Genomic DNA, 20,086 nt, shown 5'->3' with positions numbered 1-20,086 from the left:
CCATTGCCTCGTATTTGCGGCTTAGTTATTGTGCGACTGTCTTTCTCATCTATAAAGTCAAAATGAAGCATTTGCAAAGCGTTTAGGTTCTGCATGTTGTATTTTAGTTTTGCTTCATGCTCGGTAGCTCCACCCACACTGAAATTTCATTGGTTAAAAAAATAGTTAACACGAAAAATGAAAATGAAATCGTAATTTATTCTCTTATGTGTTAATGTTGTATGCCTCTTCTTTTTTAAAGAATAAATTCGCACTAGACAGATTTAAATTCTTCGAACCTAGGCTACAAACAAACTGCACCATGGTCATATGACTTCAACATCACTGGCATTAAACTTCATCGAATAATCTATTAACTTAATTAAATGCACAATGTGTTGATTAATTAATTGAATTAATCGCAAACTAAATATGGCTGTGAAAGTACCCCCAAAAGACTATATAGAGGCATTTGTGTGTGTGTGTGTGTGAGTGTGTGTTAAATGAGGAAGTATCAGGTAGATGCTACAAATAGTAGCTTTAGAAAGAAATGTTTTATTTGATCCAACAAAAAATTTATTGCACATACATAAAATAAGATAATTTATTTCAAACTTTTTTTTTTTTTCCGTTTATGCAATGGAAGTCATTGGTAACCAAAACAGCTTTGTTACCAACAGCCTTCAAAGTACCTTCTTTTATGCTCCACAAAAAGAAAGCAAGTCATTCAGGTTTGAGTGTAATTGACATCATTTTGTTTTTTGTGGTGAACTATCCCTTTAAACTATCTCTTTTAAAAAAAATGTATTAATACTCTAAATAAGACTAATAAATCTGGCAGCAAATAAGGGTCAAGTCATTCATTAATTTGATTAGTTCAAATTGCTGATTCATTTAGGAATGGGTTTTAATTGATTCGTTCAGAATCTAAACACTGCTGTGCAGCTCGGATACGCACAACAATTCTGCTGTGGCTTTACAGATTAAATGTTTTTTGGCAAATCTAAGCAAAAACAGACAGTGTTGTGTTTAAAATGTAATACAATATCAAATGTTATGTGCACTTTTTATTTTACATTACTGTACATACACTTACGTAAAGCACTGGCAATATAAGGTAACTACATGAACACTAGAATAAGTACACAGTATGTACACAAGGAACAGGACTGTAAAATAAAGTTCTACCCAAATTCTTATTCACTGAACTGTAAAATTAGATTTGGGACAAACAGCACATATCGCTTATTATCATATGAGACAAAAACCCATACAGGAGCATTCCTTTATAGTCTTTAATCATATTTGTTAACAGTCAACTGTATGAAATATGAGATGACGTACAGGTCTGGGGGCGGGGCCAATGCGTTAAAATATTTTAATCAAGTTATTTTTTCATAAGTAATGAAATAAGTTAAACTGACAGCCCTATTAACAAATAAAAAAAAAATTAAATATGACTTTTCCCTGATAAACACAATGGCTGTGAAAGTGGACTAGTGAGTAGATTAAGGTGAGTTTGCCTGTTCGGTCTGAATATAGTTCATGTAACAACCTAGTTGCATTTAGATACCTGTTAGCTTTGTCAAGACATGTAAAAGCTTTAAAATACACACACACAAGTGGGTATTACTTATGCATTTAATGTTGTATAACAAATTTGAAAATATTTTGAGCTTGTGTTAACCACAGAACCAATTTCAGACCGAAAAACATCACAGAAACCTATTGACTTTGAGGACGATGGGGGCCGGAGGTACTAAAAAACTTGTTTCTGGATTTTGTCCTACAAAAATGCATCATCCCTGTAGCACTCTATAGCATACATGAAAAATGTTTTCACTGGCTTTGATTTCATCACTTCACGTCAGCATTTCGCGTCCAGTGTGGAAAATATTTCTTCCATTCAGTAAATGAATACAGAAAAACTTACTTTTTGGAAACTGGTGAATCCTTCCTGTGTAAGCTAAGCGTGAAGCTGGAGGCATTTCAAATCACGCCAAGGGCCTGAGCCCTATAACTGGTATATTTGTGCAGATAACGACCTCTATTTCCGCAGGATAACTCTGTTGAGATATGCTATCTGCCCTCTACGCTCTCTAATGGGAAACAGAGCGAATTCTGTGTCCTGTGTCCAACACAACAAAACGCAAACGTCAAGATCACTCAGCAGCTGCTCTGTAGAGTCAAGGGTCTGAGCTAAAACACTCGCCGTTTCCTTAGCACGCTCCTTTTATAATGCACTAAAAATACTCACATGCAGTCACGTTTTTCAGAAACATTAAGATCTATATGATAGCAATAATCAGATGTTTCTTAAGCAGCAAATCATAATATTAGAATGATTTCTGAAGGATTGCGTGACGCTGAAGACTGGAGTAACGATGTTAAAAATTCAGCTTTGATCACGCGAATAAAATACATTTTACAATACATTCAAATAGAAAACAGTTATTTTAAATTGCAATAATATTACAGTTTTTCTTGCATTTTTGGTCAAATAAATGTAGACTTGGCGACTCTATGAAGCCGATGATGCTCCACGTTGTATTGACAGATGCGGGAAGCCGGTCACAGAACGATGACATATTGCATGTTGGTGTTGCCAAGGGTTACCAGACAAACAGTTACACAGGTCAGAGCATTGTGTGTGCTTTCTAGCTCAGGATGTAATTGGCTTCAGTGTGTTTCCCAGGACACTTGTGGCTCACAGCAGGAAGTTCTTTCCTTCTTCCTCTCCCACCCTGTTGCTGAAAGCCACCTAGTTACTAGTTGCTAGTAACTTTTCATTAGAAAGCGTATGTGGTAGAGTGCAGCTGTAGGCTTTCTTTACACAGTCACTTTAATGATAAATAACGGTGGTACCTGAAAACACGTGGCTTGTTGAGCAGAGATGTGCTGTTACATTTGCAGTATAACTTCTGACTGGTGGGGAGAAAAATTCACATTTAGGCACCAGAATATTATAGGCTTTGTTCACATTGCACACAGATGTTCAATTATTCAATTATTCAGTAAATCACAAAGTTCGCTATAGGAGGAAGGAGTAGCAAAAAAAAAAAAAAAAAAAAAATATATATATATATATATATATATATATATATATAAATAATTATAATAATTATGATTTATTTTTTCTTTTCTTTTTTTTCCTTTAGATAACGCTGAAAAAATTTAGCGGAGTAAAGTGGGTTTTACTCCAAAATTGGTAAAAAAATTTTTATTTTAAATAATTAGAAAGAAACATCAAATATCACATTGGATAACTCATGACATTTTGAAGTAGAAATTTGCAAATCATACATTTTAGTATATAGTAAAAACTATTTATTTATTTTAAGAGTTAGATACTGTAATAATTATAATAGGAATTTTGTTTCCTGTCTGAACAAAACGTGTAAAGTAGCCAGTAACTTTAGAAAATTTCTATAATATCTCTGCAAGCACTTCGTAATGCTGTTCACACCATCATTGGTGTAGAATTTTCACTCAGGAATTAATAGTAGCCTAAATTTCATAAACAATTACAAAGAAATAGCAACACACTGATTTGAACATGAATTTTTAAATGAATTAGTAAAATGAATCAAATTATTCGAAACTAATTTTTTTGACCGATAATTAAAAAAAAAAATTATGTCTTATTTAATGCATTTTCATGTTTATTTCAGGAAGCTCTGTTATCTGAAAGCTATTTTGAAACCTCAGTAATGAAATTTTAGAGTAAGTCTGAGTTTCGAGGCTATTCAGCCCAATCCGGTGGAGTCTGTGCTGTTATGTGCGAGAGGCTTGCAGCAGCACAGTCCAACCACGCTCAGGATGAACCATCTCCTGGAGTTTGTAATTTACAGCTCTGCTCCTTGGCTTCTTGTCCGCGGTGGGGTAACTGCAGCTCGAGCGCGTGGCAGATTGGTTGAGCTTCAGCCCGCTGTGGTGTACAGAAAGCACACTGCAAGTTTCATCTCATTTTCATGCTTCTTCTATAATTGAGTCTGACTGACAGCAGGCTGCTGCTCTCTGTTCCCAAGGCAAACTTTTAATTAGTAGCTTTAGAAACACCTTCATATTATTCATTGATCGGAACACCTCCCAGTTGAACTCTTTCTTCTACTCATTGAAATAGACTTGACTGTTACAAACTGGTCGCTAGCATGCAATACAAATGGCTAAGATCTTGAAAGTGACCCATCAAGTGTTTTTTTCCCCCATTCATTATGTTAGTAATGTTTGGAATAAGCAGTTTAGATCCAATGAAACACTTTTTTTTTCCTATGAGGAGGATGTTTTGAATTCTAAAATTACATTATGTTTTCAAAGTCCATTAAACTCTTTTTAAATCTCAGCAGATCAAGGAAAATTTGATTCCGCGTGATATGACCCCTTTAAGACATTCCTGTGCACTGAGACATTAAGGAGAGGAATATGTAGACTTTTTCCACATGTTTTGCGTTGATTTTGCGGGAAACCTGTGGAATGGATCACTTTGACCCAGAGAGGTTTTTTTTTTTTTTTCCCGGAAAAGGCTAGATTAATCACACTGGACTACTGCTTTACTGACATGGGGCATAAGAACTTCCTACAAAAAAGTGATGTTTTTTATTTTAGACCTTTTTTTCCCCACCTGATCACATTGTGGTGTTTGGCAGCGACCGAACTACAAATGATTGCTTATGAGGACGTTGTTACCAAATATTGCATTTGATTTTGTCAAACGTCTTTCAATAAGACCAGCCTCACTGATCTGAGCTTATGCTTAGTTTTGGAGTGAACATGGCCAAAAAATTTTTTTTTTAAAGGCCAATATGTTATGACTGGAAACACTTATTTGGGTAAAGGATTTTAATTATAAGCAAATTAAAACATTAATTTATGATTAAGCTTTAAGACGGTTAAAAAAATGTTGAATATTTGGAATAAAAAAAAAAAACAAGGTTAAATAAGCATCCATAATTAAATGCCCATCATCAGTTGATAAATATACAATACTTACAAATATAAAAAAATGGTTATGATATTTCTATGCTTTCGCATCTAAATTCAGACTGAAACAAAAAAGGTTAAAAACCGTCACAGCCAATACCATTTCAGAAAGTATTTAAGGTACTAATTTGCACGATTAGCGGGTAAATAAGGCACACAAATGTGCCATTTTTTCCCCTGAAAGTGTAGTGGAGCATTGCCTTGCAATCGCCCTCATCAACCGTACACCTTGTGAAGCACATCACGGAGGCCTTCCCTCAGCGTGGAGCTGCATTCCAGTAACACGGCGTCAATGAGGCTTCTTAGCGCCGTTCAAGGGCTGTAAATCTCCGCTGGTGAGAGACAATGAGACCAGAGTGACGACACCTGCAGTGGAAAAGCACAATCCGTCCGTCCCATGCCACATCACGGCGCGATCCTAGGGAGATTCCTATTTACGGATCATTTGGGATTTGGACCCCAGACTCCTGCTGCGGTGGAACCGATGGGCCACACATCTGCAGCCCGGGCCTGTCGTGAGGATGATTTACTTAGGCTTGAAAAACAGAAGGAATGCCAAAACGATGGGAAGCGCTCGCATTGTGGTCCCCCTCTTTCAAACTGATTTATGTTCCGTAGGGAAGCCTATCCAGCCCTGCCAAATTCTTCAGCGTCTGGTGTCCAGCGCTGCAGCAAACGTCTTTATCTTGTGAGCCGGGCTCCGATCTAGGATTCCACCGATTCCACTCGTCTTCCGCTTTCAACTCTGAGACAACACGAGATACTTTATTGAAGTTTACTGAGTGTTTACCCAGAGCAGTACAGTAAATACACAGTGGAACGGTCTTTGAAAACTTACCAAAATTTACACAACTGTGAGAAACCTGAGGACGTTCGGCAAAGCTTACAGTAAATGCTGTCATTGTCTAAAACTATGTTTATGCTGGATCGTAAGATGGTACCAAAAATGCCAAAGTCATGGGTTCAATTCCCGGGAAGCACATTTTTACAGATAAAATATGTATGCATGTGCAATAAAAGCCAAATGCATAAATTTAAATAGAGAAAATTGCAGTCACAGTCTCACAAACAGTGAGTAGTTGCCATTGAGAAGGATTTCAGTTAGATTTCAGATTAGTTTTATTTACATTTTAACTTTATTTTGGGAGACCTATTTCAACCTAGAACTGACCTAGACCTAGAAAAAGTGACTATATATATATATATATATATATATATATATATATATATATATATATATATATATAAAACATGTATTTTAAAACATGTATTTTACATTATTACAAATTCTTGGTAAGAGCTGATAATTGCTATTACACTTATCAGGACAATCTTTGTTTAATATTAACATTTAATTTCAATATCTTCTTTTGGTCCCCTTTTTGCAGTACAAATGCTACAGCCTGTTTAATTTCTTTACATTGGACATCACAACACTTCCCAAAATTAATAATGGTTTTATCATAGTAAAACCGCTTAAAATCAATCATAATATATTAATAAAAGCATAGTCATAAGTACTGTCCAGAGCTACAACTGTAATGAATAGATTTTTATATACACAGCGTATCAAGCATCAGCTAAATGAATAAATGTTTAAAAATACAGACACTTTTATTCAAGCTCTGCATGCTTTTTGTTTTTTGAGCATCAAAAAAAAAGTAAATAAACTGAAAAGGAGAAAATTCATTGAAATATATTTTAACACGTCTAAAGCATATAAACTCCAAAATAAAAATGTAAAAATACACATGATTTAATAATTAGATTTAGATAATTAGATTTAACATATCTAAAGCATATAAACTTAGAAATAAAATTTATAAATAAATATATTTTTATAATTGCAGTCATAATCATCCAATCATTTTCACACTTGACCTTGGCAGAGCTAGAGTCATGCTATACTAGTTAAGCTGCAGGAACACCACTAGAAGTCCAATTAGAGCCATTAAACCTCGGTTACGGATCCAGCTAAATTTCCATGTCCCTTGATGTAAGTTTCAGCGTGACAGGATGTTTTCATTTGAACTGGAAAAGCATCTGAAGAGTCTTAAGGCCGGTCTTGCTGCATCTCTGCTGGCAGGTTCTTGCTTGAGAGATTTACAGCTGCTCTCACACTCTTAGCACTGAACATGTAAAGAAAAAAAAATGAAAGCGCTGCAAATTAATCACCGGTTACTCAATGGGTGTGTTACGTTTAGGAAAACAAACAGGCAAAGCTCAGAGATAAATCAAATGACTAACAAGCCGCGCGGTGATTGGCTGATGCAATAAGTCAGCGAGGTGCGATGAGTTTCATCCTGGCACGTCTCTGCCGCCATTATATTCCGAAAGGAAACATGCGCTCCTAACAGAACACGCCGACATCCCATCTATTTTGTTTGTTTTCATAAATTGCTCAGAAGCCCTGAAATATTAGCAGGACAAATGTGTCAGCCAGTGATTTAATTGGAAATTTTTATGGGCCAATTTTTTCCAGCGTCGCCCGCCCAAGCAGACAAATCACGCTTGCTGTAAGGACTCGTATACGCGCTGCCATTTTGATTCGGAAAGCCTCCTGGAAGTTTAATAAGACGGCGCAGGGGTTCTACGAGGAGTCAATAGAGTGTGACATGAAGATACCCAGGCCATGAGAAACAAGTTACGTTTCTGAGAAGAGCTGGACCGCTGCCCTCCGAGCGAGGAGAGTAGTAACGGTACCAGCCGGGTTCCTTATGGAATAACCTGGGCCCAATCCAGCTCTCTAAACGGGAGAAATGGCCAGAGATATTCTGGCTATTATGTATTATTATCCATTACATGTTGTTATCATTGGCATGGTGTGCTAGTGATATTTATTCATAAAAGAAATGGAGACCGGACATTAATTATAATTATACAATTTTACAGTCCCTTGAGTCAAATAATTTATTTGCATTTGAGTGTTTGAGATGTCCCAAGATTCACAACACCTTTATGAGGCCCAATTAGCACGAACAAGTGTAAAATGCAAGTTTTAGTGTGTGAGAAATTACATTATATAATGCGATTAATATAAAAACAATATAAAGTGTACATATATACATATATGCATGTGTCATTTGTTAACATTAGTTGATATATTAAATAACAATAACAAACAAAGACAATGACAAAGACAAATATTTATTATATCAGAACAATGAACTAATTATGTTAGTTAATAAAAAAAACAGTTGTTCATTGTTTGTTCACGTTAGTTTACAATGCATTAATTAATATTAATAAACACAACTTCTTATTTTAATAATGCATTCGTATATGCTGAAATATCAACTAAGATCGATAAATGCTGTAGATCTTAACTAAGGAACCTTTTTGTAAAGTGTTACTCATTTGTGTTTGTACTCATATTAATTATATGTAATTAACATTTCTCCTTTATTATGCATTGCTTACACACACACACACACACACACACATAGACATACTGACTTTTCACATCACTAAACATCACATTAAATGAAGTAGTAAGCTGTTTAACTGTGCATTTATAATCCTGTAATCCAATAATACTTCAACGGGCTTAATGATGATGCCGTTTCAAAGGTCACAAGAACGTCTGCCCCCAAATGTGCAACGTTATGCCGATTTGTGATGAATGCAATAGCAATTTCACAGCCAGTTAGTGGAAGAAAAGCTCTTTGCTGTCTTTAGCTAGTAAAGGGCACACTGCGGTTTTATTTGGTCTGATCGTATTTGTTGAGACGCTGTATATCACTTTCTCTAGGCAACAGTGGCAAGCAGTTACACAAACAAAAAAGCAGGGAGGTCCGATTGCCCTGCTAATTGGTGCTGGCAAACGATTACAGAGCAGGGCCCATAACGGAAACGCCCCCTTAATTCTCACCCGTCATTACATCACAGCACTCTCAGGCGAACACAGGCCTTTCCAGATGGCCACGCGGGAGAGGAAAGATTTTAAAATGAGAAGAAGCAAACGCGTTTAAATAGAGCGCTTTCTGAAACTGTAATGCAGTGCTGTTAAAATGAAATAATTTAAAGTGGTTTTAACTTTTTCATTCCGTGTCATAGAAAAAGAGTTCCTTAAGGAATTAGGATATTAAGAAACTAATCACGTATTTGACAATTTAATCAGAGCTGGTTTTTGAACGATTTAAGTCAATTAGGGTTACGGTTGAATAGGCCGTTGAATAGGCAAATTTATATTAAAACAATAAATGCGCCATGATTTACAAAAAACATAGTAATAATTTTACATAAGTGATTTTCATCTGAATAAAATGCAATAAAATTTCAGTGCTTTCTATGCAAGAAAGAGGATTGTTTCGCTGATTCACTGGAATGACAAACTATGAGAGGAAGATTTGTTCAGGTGAATCGATGGACTAGAATGATCCAAACACTCCAGCACTACATACGAGAGTGAAAGAGACGGGACTCGTGAGGTAAACATTTGATTCATCTCAGACATCAAAAAAAACATTAATATATCTTACCTGTTACCTGCTGTCACTCAAATGTACATAGTATGCGTTTCTCTTTGGCTGAACAAGCCTATACTTTGACCTTAAAAGCTGAAAATCGAATCACATAGCTGGTAGCGACTCAAATTATGTTTTCATACAGTTCTGTTAGCTATTATTCCTGACAGAATGACTAAAGCAAGAGACTAAAGTACAGCGCATACTGTGCGTCCACTCCTTTCCACTTACATATTTATTCTCAACTCACAAATGACAATTTATCATATCGATGAGCGTATTCGTCACCTCACTTAGATTACAAGTGACTCATGAATGAGTCTTCTTTTCCTATAAGCTTGCATTTATCTAAGGCCATCAGAAGCACTGCAGATAGATAACTGAGATTAATTATTACACAGTCACTCTCCTGAAGATTTGTTACTTTCCATTACATGGAAAAAACACGCTGTGGAAATGACCAGTAGTGCAAGCTCTGAAAGCAGTCTGTATACTGTTATGTATATGTAATATACGTGTGTGTGTGTGTGTGTGTGTATTCTGGACACCTGTTAAAAGTATGTGGCCCGATGGCCCATCTTTTTTACAGATTTATCCGCCCTCTTTGGTCCACATGCCCCATTTGGAAGCACTCAGCGTTGACGTTAATGGCAGGATTCAGTTCATTTAACCATGTTTACGCCATCTCAGTTTAGCCTGATAATTCGGCCCATTTCTACACCTCTTCCTTCTCTGAGGATTACCAGTCACTCACCCAAAAACCCTGCAAGGCTTCCGTAGTGAGAGGAGCCGATCTGAATAATGGAGCCATGCTTGGCTGGATGTCTTTCACATGCAAAAAGTAGCTTGGTGCGCTTTCCACGACGAGCCTGGATGAATGACAATATTCACCAGACTTTTTTACGTTCCCGACTAGTTTAGGCAACCGATAATGAATCATCGACCGACTTTGGCGTTAATGATATTGTGATACTATCAGAAGAGAGCGGGGTAAGAGCCAAAGGGACGTTTTTAACTTTACACGAATGCAGAGCTGCTGAGTGAGAGGGCAGAATTGCGGACGATAAAATAAAAAATTTAATCGTAATGAATTAGGATAATATTATGGAAAAACATGCTTGTTCTTTTTAGAGGACTGAGGAAAGAATAAAAAAAGCGGGTGCATTTCGATTCTAGAGTGTTATTATAATATTCAGTTGTTTTGTGTAACTGTACTTTATCACTTAACTCAAAACGAACGCATTGTTGCTTTCAGAAAGTCAAAGTTGTGTGTCTGTCAGAAGTAGCGTGGAAGATAGTGTGTAGAAGACTGAGAGATTATCGTGGCCTGGTGTGTTATCATCACTGCGCCAAGTGGTTGAAGTGTTGTAGGTGTCTGCAGAATAAAACAGCTGCTTAACACTTCCTTCCTGTGTATGTGTGAGTGACAGTCCGTGTCCCTATTTAGTCACTAACATCTAGACTCCTCAGCCGGTGCGAGAGTGGTTGAAGGATTTGTGTAGAAGAAGAAATGCTGTTTCTCTTTTGTGATTTGTTCTCTTTTATTGTTAAGGTTATTCTGGTTATTGTATGGTTAGATATCAGGCATGGAGTGAACAATGAACGATATAACGGGTAAAGGCTGGAATATGCTATAATCTGAACAGATTTCTAAAACGTATCATCTGACTCTGTAAACAGTGACCGAGGAAAACTACACGGCCGAGGATCATACGCTTACCAGACTTTAAAGTTGTTCTGATCGAAACGTGCATCTTGTTGCTAGGAGAGTTTAAATACGTTTGATAACCTCTCGACTGGATAGAAATCAAAGTCTGTGGATAAATATGTCAGCTTTCGTCTGCAGACTTTCCTGAACTGGAAGAAACTTATTCAGACTGTAAAACTGGGGGACAATTGGGGCAAAAATCACGCGGTGTATTCCAGGACAGATGGATGGAACTATAGAGCGATATAACAAGACAGACAGACAGATAGATGGATGATCGGGCCAGGAGAGGTCAGAGGTCAGAGGTCAAAGCCATGAGCAGGTGTGTGTGAGAGAGCTCGGGATCTGGAGCGAGTCGTTGTCTTTTAATGAAATGCTGTAAATGGATGGGAGCCCAGAGATGCAGTGATGTCATTAAAATAATAAAGCTCTCTCAGGATGCTAGTCAAACGTCTCAATGATTCTGGCTTCTCCTCTGTGATCACCAGGGGACAGAAAACACCACCTAAATCAGTTCACATCGCATCAGATTTAGTTTTTACATTGCCTGGAGCGACCGGCCCCAAAGAATACTATACTGCGGCAATAAAGCAATTGTATGGTTGTTCACTGAAATATATGATACTCTGCGAGGGTGAATATGTGCGTCGTGGGTATTTTACAGATAAGCACTTGTAAAAAGGTGGGAATGTGATCTCTTAGTCGTTTGCCCTTTACTGGGACAGTTTTCTGACAATTAAAGGAGTAGTTCACCCTCAGTCCATACAGGGTATAGCTGTTTAACATTGCACCGCTTGCTCACCAGTGGATGCTCTGCAGTGAATGGGTGCCGTCAGAATGAGAGTCTAAACAGCTGATAACAATAATGCACATGGACTCATTCCATCAATGAACATCTTGCAAAGCCAGAAACTTAAAGTTTGTAAGAAACACATCCATCACTAAGGCACCGTTTTGGCTTGTAAACAAAGTTCGCTGTATGCATATTTCTCTTCTTATTCAAACAAGACGACTTTTTTCACGGACTCATATTTTAGTTGGAAGTAATGGTTTTAAGTTAAAAACATCCTATAGATGGATTTATTACAAACTCACAGCTTTTTACGTCACAAAAAGTTAATTTATGGAGAGAATTAGTTATGGAAAACTAATATTTTTGTCAGCTGAGTGTAGTTCAGCACCTTTTTATTTTTTGTGTATTATATCTTTAAAGCTCTCAAATGGAATATGTAAAAATGAATATAGACAGACATGATCATGTGTTTCTGAGTATTCAGCAGCTGGTGCTAAACAGCTCTCTCATTTTGTCTTCCCTATGTCCGTCTCTCCCAAAGCCTGTCACTGTAACCTACATGCCCGCCGCTGCCGCTTTAACATGGAGCTGTATAAGCTGTCGGGCCGCAGGAGCGGAGGAGTCTGTCTCAACTGCAGACACAACACAGCCGGACGGCACTGCCACTACTGTAAAGAGGGCTACTACAGAGACATGACCAAGGCCATCTCGCACAGACGCGCCTGCAAAGGTGAGCAAACAAAATATCAACTACTGCAGAAAAAAAAATACACGTTAGATGAACAATATCGCCCAAAATGTTGTCCCAACTCACCTAAAATAACTAAAAGAGAAAATCTCAGCGCTGCAGATTGAGAGTTTCAGTCTTTGAACAGCATGAATAAATGATGTGGTAATTACGGGGCTGTTGCGAGTTTGTTAATGGTTGTGGTTATTAAGGTCTGTGTGTATTTATGAAAACATACATTTGCATTTGATCAATTAGCAGATGCTTTTATCCAGTGTGACTAACAACATCGCACACAAATGATCACAGGGAATCAATATTTCCAAGTTACAAGAGCAGGAACTAGGAACTGTAAATATTAGCTTTGCTTTGATTTGTAGGATGTTTCCTTCCCGAGAGACAGTTTGCTGACTTTGTCTTATTGAGAATCTACAGGCAAACTATTTTAGGGTTCAATTCTTGCTATTAACAAAACATTAACTACGACTTTGCCTCAATAAACTCCTAATATGGTAGTATATTTGACTTAGAAATACTAGCAAACAGCCAATATGTTAATAATAGGCATGCTGATAAGCAACTTAATAGTGATGTTTGGTCCCTAAGTGATACCAAGAATCCATATTGTAAACGAACCATATGTAACAATTAACTTGAACAAGATATTTTATAACTACTGGACAAGCAAAATTGGGCAAACCAACTGAGAGCAATTATTAAGTCAGTGTGAGATCTTTGATGCAAAAGAAATGATGTAATTTATGACTATAAATCATTTTGAAATATGTAAAACATAACATAATAAATGCTTAAACATGGTAGGTTTGGGTTTGCATTAAAAATGTCCTTCAAATCCACAAAATGCTTTGAAATATGTCCCAGGTTCTTTTATATTGGATGTTTTTTTCAATTGCTTCATTAAGATAAATCTAATGGGTTTGAGCTGAAGGAGATTAGAATAAGATAGTATTTATACAAAGGGTTTTCCTGGAAAATGAATACAGGACAAGTAGGATTGCCTTGGAATTTGGGACAACAGAGAATATTAACAATAATAGTGAAACAAGCCAATTATTCACTCACCCGCGAAAGAAAAATAAATGTAAAGGCACCCAAGATTATGCACATGTTCCAGACCTGAGAGACCTCGCGTTCACACTTAGAGGTCAGACGGTCTGTAAGGCCCTGCTCAAAAACTTTGTGAGCTGGCTATGTAGGCAGCATTTTAAAAGCACTGTAAAGAACACTCCTGATGTGAAGAAATTGCATTTTCACTAGCGAACATAAAAATTCATTCCTCTTCTGGATAAAAAAATAAAAAGGTAATTGGTTTTTATCTCACAGTTATGCCTTTCCCCCTTTCAATTCAGAGTTTATATCTCACAGTTGTGAGAAAAACAAAAGAATTATGAGATGTAAACTCAATCGCACAAAGGTATCTCAATTGCTCAGTCTAGCTTGTTCAAAAAAACAAGACATAAAAAAAGAGAGATATATACAAATATATACAAATTGTGAGATATATACATTCGGAATTACAAAATAAACTCAATGTTCTGAGAACCAAAGTCTGATAAAAGTAAGATGAAAAAGTATTTAAGTACTGTTTTAGTTTTTATTCTGTGGCAGAAAAAACAGAAATGTGGGTAACACTTTAGAATAGGTAACGCTTGTTAACTATTAACCACAACTTTTCCCTTAATAAATTCTTAATTTGCCTGATTAGCACAAATAAATGGGTTACATTAGTAACATTCATGTTAATAAGCGACTAATAGGTATAACCGAATTGGGTTATAATCTCAGAATTTCCAAAATGACATTAGTCTATAAAAATAATTTTATTGTTGCAATATCGGTTTGAATGAATTGTGAGTCAAATCTCGCATGCACTTCGCTAGAACGTTTCAAATAAGTCTCTTGCCACTCACTGTGTTTTCTAACAGAGCCTGATTGTGGGCATGAAGGGAGAAACATTTCTTAAAGATTAGCGTACAGCTGAAAGAAGTTTGCCGTTAAATGCATATATAATGCTTTTCTTAGAAAACATGAAACATTATGTCTTACACAGCCATCTGAAATAACACCTACTGAGACGGCTCTCAAGTTTTAAACGCATGAATTTTATCCACTGTTGGTTCGCAGATGAATTTCACAATGTCATTCCCCCGTGTTCCCATACTCCATTCACTCACAAAACATTCTGTGCAATTGCATACTTCCCACCTTCAAGCCAAGATAACTTGTATTCTCATCTGACTCTACGCAGACCCGGAGGTTTGACGGACTGAAAGCTACAACAAACCGCAGCATAATTGATATGAGAGGCTGCTAACCCAATCACCGGGCAGCTTCATTTTTGCGCACTGTCATGTTCCAAAGCGCAGATGTGATGGATGGCAAACACTGCCCAAGTTTCATTGACATTGCTGTGTATTATCGCATGAGGAATGCATCTGATTCAGGAGGGGTTTCAACAGCTTTCCTCTGCCAGCCAAAACATTTACTCAGGCTATATATGGGATGCTGGGAGGCCAAGCATTTCTAGTTTTACAAAAGTAGCCTTAACATACAGTTAATGGCGGTACAGTCGAAGCTTGTTTGGGAAATGCTGAGGAATTCCAGTCACCTTTGTCAAGATGATTGCTTCACTCGTCTCAGGTGACGAACTCCTCAACATTGCGACGTCATCTAGCCGACTGCCGTATTTATTGTTCATGTCAGCCAACCATCTCATTGCGCTTGCTTTGGACAGGAAACGCAACACTGTGCCAGCTTTTGAAAATACTACAGGGGTCGTTTGGAAAAAGAAACGAATATCACTTGTAAATAAGGTGACAGAGCACCTACTAAGACAAATCAGACCCCAAACCAGATCCGTTGTCAGTGGCAGTCTGGAACACCTCATGCTATATATTGTAGATTAACAACTTCATGCCTCATTGATTGTAGTGTAAATACCACGTCACCCACAAGAACGGTGCAATTTCTTTCTCTCACCTTTGCACTTAAAGTAATAGTTCCTCTAAAAATATAAAAAATCCTCTCAAAAATCCTCTTTATTTATTCACCCATATATCATTGTTTGATTAATCCAAATAAACCCAATATCGCTATCTGCGACTTAGTGTGATTATCAGATTGCAAAGGCTGCAATTTAATTAAATACATTTCTATTGTGATAAGTTTTGGAGGGGTTAGCATGTTAATGCGTTAGGTCTTGGCAAACATGCTGCTGAGAGTAAGAAAACTGCTGCACACATATAACACATGTGCATTAAACCAATAGTATTCATGATCACCCCGTAGCGGATCTATACAGGTGGAGCTAGGGAAGGTGGAGGGCTTTTGAAGCCCACTACAACCTCTACAGCAAGCTTTAGTCATATATTTGAATGTTGAGCAGGAAGCACATTAGCTGCTATGTAGCATAATGGCTTGTTTGCTGTATTTTTATTATTCTAAAAATATGTCATTAAAAAGTTAACTTAATAGAAGTAAAAATCCAATCTAAGGCAACTTTTTAAAGAAAGTAGCAGACTGTCTTATCTGATTTATAAACAAATCATTTATATGAGTCTGATCTTTTCAATGAACCATTTGATTTCACAAAACAGGTCTAAATGTATAGCTCACGAATCAGACTAATCTTTTTGATCCAATTTTACTGATTTCCCTCTGCAGGGTTATTATTATTATTATGACTGCATATATAGAATATAGTTTATGTAATTTGGACTCCTATTATTGTGCTTTTGCATCCTTTTAAAGCCTAAAAGCTTAGTCCTTATTCACTGTAATTGCATGGAAATGTGTGGTCTGGAAAAAAAACTAAACTGAAGAAAAAGTCATATTTGGAACGGCATAAGTGTGAACAAATGATGACAGAATTTACATTTTGGGTGAACTGTTCCTTTAAACATGGAGAGGGTTTTTCAACAGCCATGAGAACTTACAGTCCATGCCGCATTGCTCCACACTCATTTCCCAGCATCTCTTCTTACTACTGCTGAATTATTAGTAGCTCTGGTTTAGATTATGTGCTGTAGAGTTGTAGGTCGTCTGTGAAGGCGTAAGAGTGGTGTCGTAATTCAGCAGGCAGTGGGCTGGTTGGTGGGTGGCTCAAGTGCAGAACTGTAGCTGCTTTTTACCGAATGTTAAGTGGGCATTGAAATTCAAAGCATCCCACCACTTTGTGTAGCATTTTTTTAACATCAGCTAAATCATCATAAGAGGAAATAGCGCAACCAATCCAATTAAAACATCTGTTATCAAAATAGTTTTCTGTTCTCAAAGCATCATATCTACAAACCTTCTGCCGTGTATTAGCCAGCTGAAGTATCAGTGCAAATGATTTACTGATATACTATATATATTTTACCTGCCTTTGCATTCCAAAATGTTTTTCAAATGCCTTCTACGGCCAGTTTTCTGACGTCAAATAGTCTCTGAAGTTGAAATGTTAGCTAGATCTGAATTTGTTAGAAATAAAAAAAAGGTTTACAGGCCTTACAAACAGATAGGTGAATAGGTAGACAGAAACATAGATGAATGGATAAACAGACAGACAATTACATACATAAATGGATAGATGGAGCCCAGACAAAAAAATAGATGGACAGAAAAACAGAAAGACGGATGGACAGACAGACAGACAGACAGACAGATGGACAGACAGATAAACAAACAGACAGATGGACAGACAGACAGACAGACAGATGAACAAATGGATAGATGGACAGATAGACAAACAGATAGACAGACGGAGAGACAGACAGATGAACAAACGGACAGACAGACAGACAAATGAACAAACGGACAGACAGACAGATGGACAGACAGACAGACGGACAGACAGATGAATAAACGGACAGACAGACAGATGGACAGACAGATAAACAAACAGACATACAGACAGATGGACAGACAGGCTGACAGACAAACTGGCAGACAGACAGATGGACAGACAGACAGACAGACAGACCGGACAGACAGATGGACAGACAGATGGACAGACAGACAGATGGACAAACAGATGGACAGACAGACAGACGTCACGGATGGACAGAGCGGACAGATGAGCGGGCAGACAGACAGATGAACAAACGGGACAGACGGACAGATGGGTTGATAGTCAGACAGACAAATAAATGGACAAGCAGACAGACAGCTATTTGTGTGGTACACTATGAAAAGTTAATACCTACAGTATGTTACTAATCAGTTACTTATGAGGCTACATAAAACTTGCAGACAGAAACGAAAAATGGCAAATGATTAACGGACGGAGCAATGACTGGTGTTCAGCTTCTCCAGGGAAAAAAATAAATCTGAGACAAACAATTGCCTTTGTTATTAATTCAAGAAGTGACTTCTAATATTCATCAACTTTTTAGTCCCAAGAGCTTTGAGCTCTTACTGCGGCTAGACCACATATTCATATAATTTCCAAATGAATCCCTGGCATCATAAAAAAATGGCTGAAGGAAGAGTTGAGTTGAGACTTCAAACAAGCAGCTTTATGGTAAGCGTTTGGCAGCGCGAGCGCACAAAGAAGTTCTCACATTTTAACGTGTGATCGTCCCCGACTAACAGCTCAGCCAGAGCACCTTTGAAATGCACGCCCGTTCCGTCATTAAGAGGAACGTTATTCAGCCTTTTTTGCAAGGGTTACGCTTGGCCAAATGACTTTACGTTTGAAACTTGATCAGGCGGTGCGTGGCCTCCACATATGACAGCGCTATGTCGGATGACGAGAAGAATTAACACACGCAGACACACGCCAGGTATCTGTTGCTTCCATACAGCGGAATCCTTCATTTCCATATAGACTTACACCTCACGTGGAAGTAGTCTGGACAGGACCCAGGCACTGTTTGCACTCACACACACACACACACACACACACACACACACACACACACACACACACACACACACACACTCACACACACACACACACACACACACACACACACACACACACACACACACACACACACACACACACACACACACACACACACAGGTGTGGGCAATAATTCTTGAAACTCCACAAACTAATTTCAAACAGAAGTTTCCAGTTTGTGATATGACAAAGTAAAGTTCCAGACTTAAAGAGTTAGTTCACCCCAAAATGAAAATTCTGTCATTAATTACTCACCCTCAAGTTGGCTGTACGACCTTTGTTCATCTTCAGAAGACAAATTAAGACATTTTTGATGAAATCTAAGAGCTATCTTAGATCCCCATATATAAAAACACAACTAGAAATGATCCAGGTCTAGAAAAGTAGTGAACAGGGTCAGATGGCTCTCAGAATTCACCAAAAATATCTTCATTTGTGTTCTGAAGTTGAATGAAGGTTAGTAATTAATGATAGAATTTTCATTCTGGATTGAACTAACCCTTTAATATCACTTTAAGGTGCATAACTTTGCACTAACCTGCTGCTGAAATCTTCACCGCCACAGCAAAAGAAATGATATTTGATCAGTTTGTAGTCTGCATTGTGCATGCGACGTAATAAAGTCAGTGATCTGTGAAACCTCCTATTAGCTGGTTCGCTGTAAATCAAAACAATCTGGTTATTGAATCAACAACATACATGTCGACTTGTGTAGTCTGATTCTCGAACGCATGCCATTTGTTTTAAACTTAAAAGCCGAGTCTGATTTAAACAGAGCAGCAACTGAATCGGTATCCTGTATACTTGCTCAGTAACTAGATCTAGGGATTACAGCACTGAAGTAGTAACCTTTGGTTTTGTGTTTTCTCTTCAGCCTGTGATTGTCATCCGGTTGGTGCAGCTGGTAAGACCTGTAACCAGACGACCGGACAGTGCCCGTGTAAAGATGGCGTGACTGGCATCACCTGCAACCGCTGCGCTAAAGGATACCAGCAAAGCAGATCACCCATCGCCCCCTGCATCAGTAAGACTCACCTGGCTTCTTTTTCTCTTTATTAAGGATTGTGTGTAAATTCTTGGTGTTTTAAAATTAGTAATTTAATTGCACTTCTGATTGGGGTCAGTGAGATTTATTTATTTTAATCAATACTTTTTGTTTAGCGGGGATGCATTATATTCGATAAAAGTCACAATAAAGACATTCATGATGTTACAAATTATACATATTTCAATGTTGTCTGAAAAATTCTGAAAAAATATCATGCTTTTCACAAAAATATTAATAATGATTTCTGAAGATCATGTCACATTAAATAGTGCTGAAAATACAGCTTTGCATCACAGTACCAAATTGCATTTTAAACAGTTTGAATCGGAAAAAATTGTTCATAATATTATACTGTTTTATTTTTGATCAAATAAATGCATCCTGGGTGAGCATAAGAGAATAAAAGAAAAGGGGAAAAAATTACAAATCTTACTAACTCCGAACTTTTTGGACAGGTGTGTATGTTAAATTATAATC

General features: G+C 37.4%; 1 protein-coding gene across 1 annotated transcript in view; it reads left to right on the top strand.

Annotated features, from left to right (window-relative positions):
• LOC122341366 (netrin-1-like) overlaps positions 1-20,086 on the top strand; it is a 42,424-nt gene that overhangs the window by 10,760 nt on the left and 11,578 nt on the right. Inside the window, exons 3-4 of the mRNA XM_043234710.1 lie at positions 12,468-12,656; positions 19,436-19,585. Coding sequence (XP_043090645.1) covers positions 12,468-12,656; positions 19,436-19,585 — 339 coding nt within the window. The remainder of the gene's footprint in view (positions 1-12,467; positions 12,657-19,435; positions 19,586-20,086) is intronic.

This window comes from Puntigrus tetrazona, chromosome 3 (genome assembly GCF_018831695.1).
Source record: "Puntigrus tetrazona isolate hp1 chromosome 3, ASM1883169v1, whole genome shotgun sequence".
Lineage (NCBI taxonomy): Eukaryota > Metazoa > Chordata > Actinopteri > Cypriniformes > Cyprinidae > Puntigrus > Puntigrus tetrazona.
This window is presented reverse-complemented; position numbering and strand designations above follow the sequence as displayed.